The 3,012-nt window shown below is 39.1% G+C and overlaps 1 protein-coding gene across 1 annotated transcript; it reads left to right on the top strand.

Moving 5' to 3' along the window:
• Positions 1–326: 326 nt before the first annotated feature.
• LOC119571004 (heat shock 70 kDa protein-like) lies at positions 327–2,355 on the top strand. The gene has a single exon (XM_037918505.1). It carries the CDS (start codon positions 393–395, stop codon positions 2,295–2,297), a length of 1,905 nt encoding a protein of 634 aa, XP_037774433.1. The 5' UTR covers positions 327–392; the 3' UTR covers positions 2,298–2,355.
• Positions 2,356–3,012: the final 657 nt, after the last annotated feature.

The raw sequence follows: 3,012 nt of genomic DNA, 5'->3' as shown, positions 1-3,012 counted from the left end.
ATTTTTTTTTCAAAGTCACTTTTCCAGTCATTGCTGTGATGACTTTCGTCCGACAGAAGATCGTGTAAATCTAAAAAGGTGTTCACAAATTTTTTGTTATCATTAGAAGTCGACGACGACATTTTTATCATTGATGATAGTTTCTCTGTTAGTTTCTCTCTCGCAATGTTCTATGTGTGATATTCGTTCATCTCTTATTAAGATATGTTGTCTATATTAAATATCCCATACGTGTGCAATCTTCTTAGAAACGCGATAGGAAAATAAAAGATAAAATCAACTAGAAGAAAATAAACATTTCGTATACCTGGGGGGTGGGTGATCATACCCTACGATAAGTAGCATACCTCGCAGGACAGCAACGGTGCGATACTCCAGACAATATAATCAACATGTCCTCGTCCAAATCCTCTGACATTGTTATCGGTATTGATCTCGGTACTACTTATTCGTGTGTTGCTGCCTTTCAAAATGGAACGGTGGAGATCATCGCAAACGATCAAGGCAATCGGACTACACCGTCCTACGTGGCCTTTAATGACAAGGAAAGATTGATAGGCGAAGCTGCAAAAAATCAAGCCGGGACAAATCCCACCAATACCGTATACGATGTAAAGCGTGCCATAGGTCTGAAATACGACGATCCCATGGTGCTCAAAGAAATTAAGAACTGGCCGTTCGAAGTTATTAACAGCGAGGGTAACAAGCCCAAGATAAGCGTGATGTATAAGAATGAGCCTAAGCATTATTCTCCCGAACAGATTTCGTCGATGGTCTTATCGAAATTGAAGGAAACGGCCGAGGCGTATTTGGGCACCGCGGTGAATAGAGCGGTCATTACAGTTCCGGCTTATTTTAACGACTCTCAGCGACAAGCGACTAAAGATGCAGGGACTATTGCAGGGTTCAAGGTTGAACGAATCATTAATGAGCCGACGGCGGCGGCCGTCGCCTATGGTTTAAATGCAAAAAATAACAGCGAAGAAAAAAATATATTGGTCTTCGACTTCGGCGGTGGCACGTTTGATGTATCCGTCTTGACTATGGCCGAAGGGGTGATTGAGGTTAAGGCCACCGCTGGAAATACGCATTTGGGAGGGGAAGACATCGACGATAAGATGGTGGAACATTTTGTGAGAGAAATCAAGAGGAAATACAAAAAAGACATAAGGGACAACAAGCGAGCGCTGAGACGCTTAAAAACCGCATGCGAACAAGCCAAGAGAACACTGTCATCGTCTACTCAGGCTGAAATCACACTAGAGTCTCTCTGCGATGGCATCGATATAAACTTCGTCATGACCCGTGCTAGATTCGACGAGATTTGCACGAATCTATTTCAGAGCACTATAGATCTCGTAAAAAAGGCTTTAGAAGACGCCAAGATGGACAAGAGTTCTATAAACGACATCGTGTTGGTCGGAGGATCTACCCGCATACCGAAGGTACAAAAACTGTTAAGGGACTATTTTGAAAAAGACCTGAGCAAATCTATCAACCCGGACGAGGCAGTAGCGTACGGAGCCGCTGTTCAAGGAGCCATCATATCTGGGGACTCGAGTCGAGCTCTATCCGAAATGCTCCTTATCGACGTAACTCCTCTGTCGTTAGGTATAGAGACGCAGGGTGGCGAGATGTCGACGTTGATCGACAGAAATACAAGCATTCCTACAAGCAGGAATAACACATTTACAACTTACACGGACAATCAAGAAAGCGTGGAGATTAAAGTGTTCGAAGGAGAACGTCCATATACCAAATATAATAACCTGCTAGGTACTTTCGTGTTGAATGGGATACCCAAAGCTCCGAGAGGTACGCCTCAGATCGAGGTAACCTTTGATGTTGACGTTAACGGAATTCTGGATGTTAAGGCAGTCGAAAAGAGCAGTGGTGCTGAACAGAAGATAACCATCACAAACGATAACCGCATATCTAAAGAAGAGATTGAGCGAATGATTCAGGAAGCTGAGAGGAACAAAGAGAACGATAAGAAAATAAAAGAGGCCATTGAAGAAAAGAATCGACTGGAGCAAACCTGTTACCGGATGAAGGACCTTTTACCAATGATCACATCGGCTAATAAAGAGGATTACGAAAAGCAGATAGACGAGATACTGAATTGGATTGACGAAACAGAAAAATCGGAAATTCCGAAGGAGGAATATGTGAAAAAGAACCAAGAATTGGAAAAGATACAGAGTGTGATGATGCAAGATATTTCTTCTAAGAAGTCTACACCGAATGATAAAACGGAAATAAAAGATAATGAGCCAGTAATCGAAGAAGTTGATTGAGTCAGTCTGTCTGTCTGTTTATCTATCCATCTATCTATCCATCTTTGATATAAACCGTAGATGCTAAATAAATGTCAGTAGTATATCTATCTGTTTATAATATCTGTTTATAATATGCAGTATACATTAAATAAATGGTAGTAGCTTTTCCTTAAAATCGACAGTACAATGTAACTGATGATATAATCTCATATAACCATATTATAATACAATACACGTGTAGTAACAAAAAAAAAACAAAAAACAAAAGAAAGTAGTTGTAATGAAAGAAAATAAAAATAAACCAGAATAGATATTTGTATCATTTTATTCCATTCGCCTGTATAAAATGAAAATATGAATGCTAATACTAAAGTCTATTTGATAGCTTATCAAAAAAAGTTTAATTGTTTTCTTCGATTTTGTGAGGTGTATGTAAATGGTATCATTGTATCCATTGTATCATTAGTAGTAGTTGTTGTATTTGTAGTAGTAGTAGTAGTAGTAGTAGTAGTAATAGTAGTTGTTGTTGTTGTATTTGTAGTAGTAGTAGTAGTAGTAGTAGTAGTAGTGGTACGTGGTGTTGTAGTAAGAGCAGTAGTAGTAATAGTAGTTGTATTACCAGTGGTAAATCCAGTTAAATTATCAAGAAAATTCAAATTTTCATTGCTGTATCTACTTCTAATACCATCACCACCAAAAGCAGAAAAGGATATATTGTCGTTGTTATATATTC

Source organism: Penaeus monodon, unplaced genomic scaffold, assembly GCF_015228065.2.
Source record: "Penaeus monodon isolate SGIC_2016 unplaced genomic scaffold, NSTDA_Pmon_1 PmonScaffold_47, whole genome shotgun sequence".
NCBI classification, from domain to species: Eukaryota; Metazoa; Arthropoda; class Malacostraca; order Decapoda; family Penaeidae; genus Penaeus; species Penaeus monodon.
This window is presented reverse-complemented; position numbering and strand designations above follow the sequence as displayed.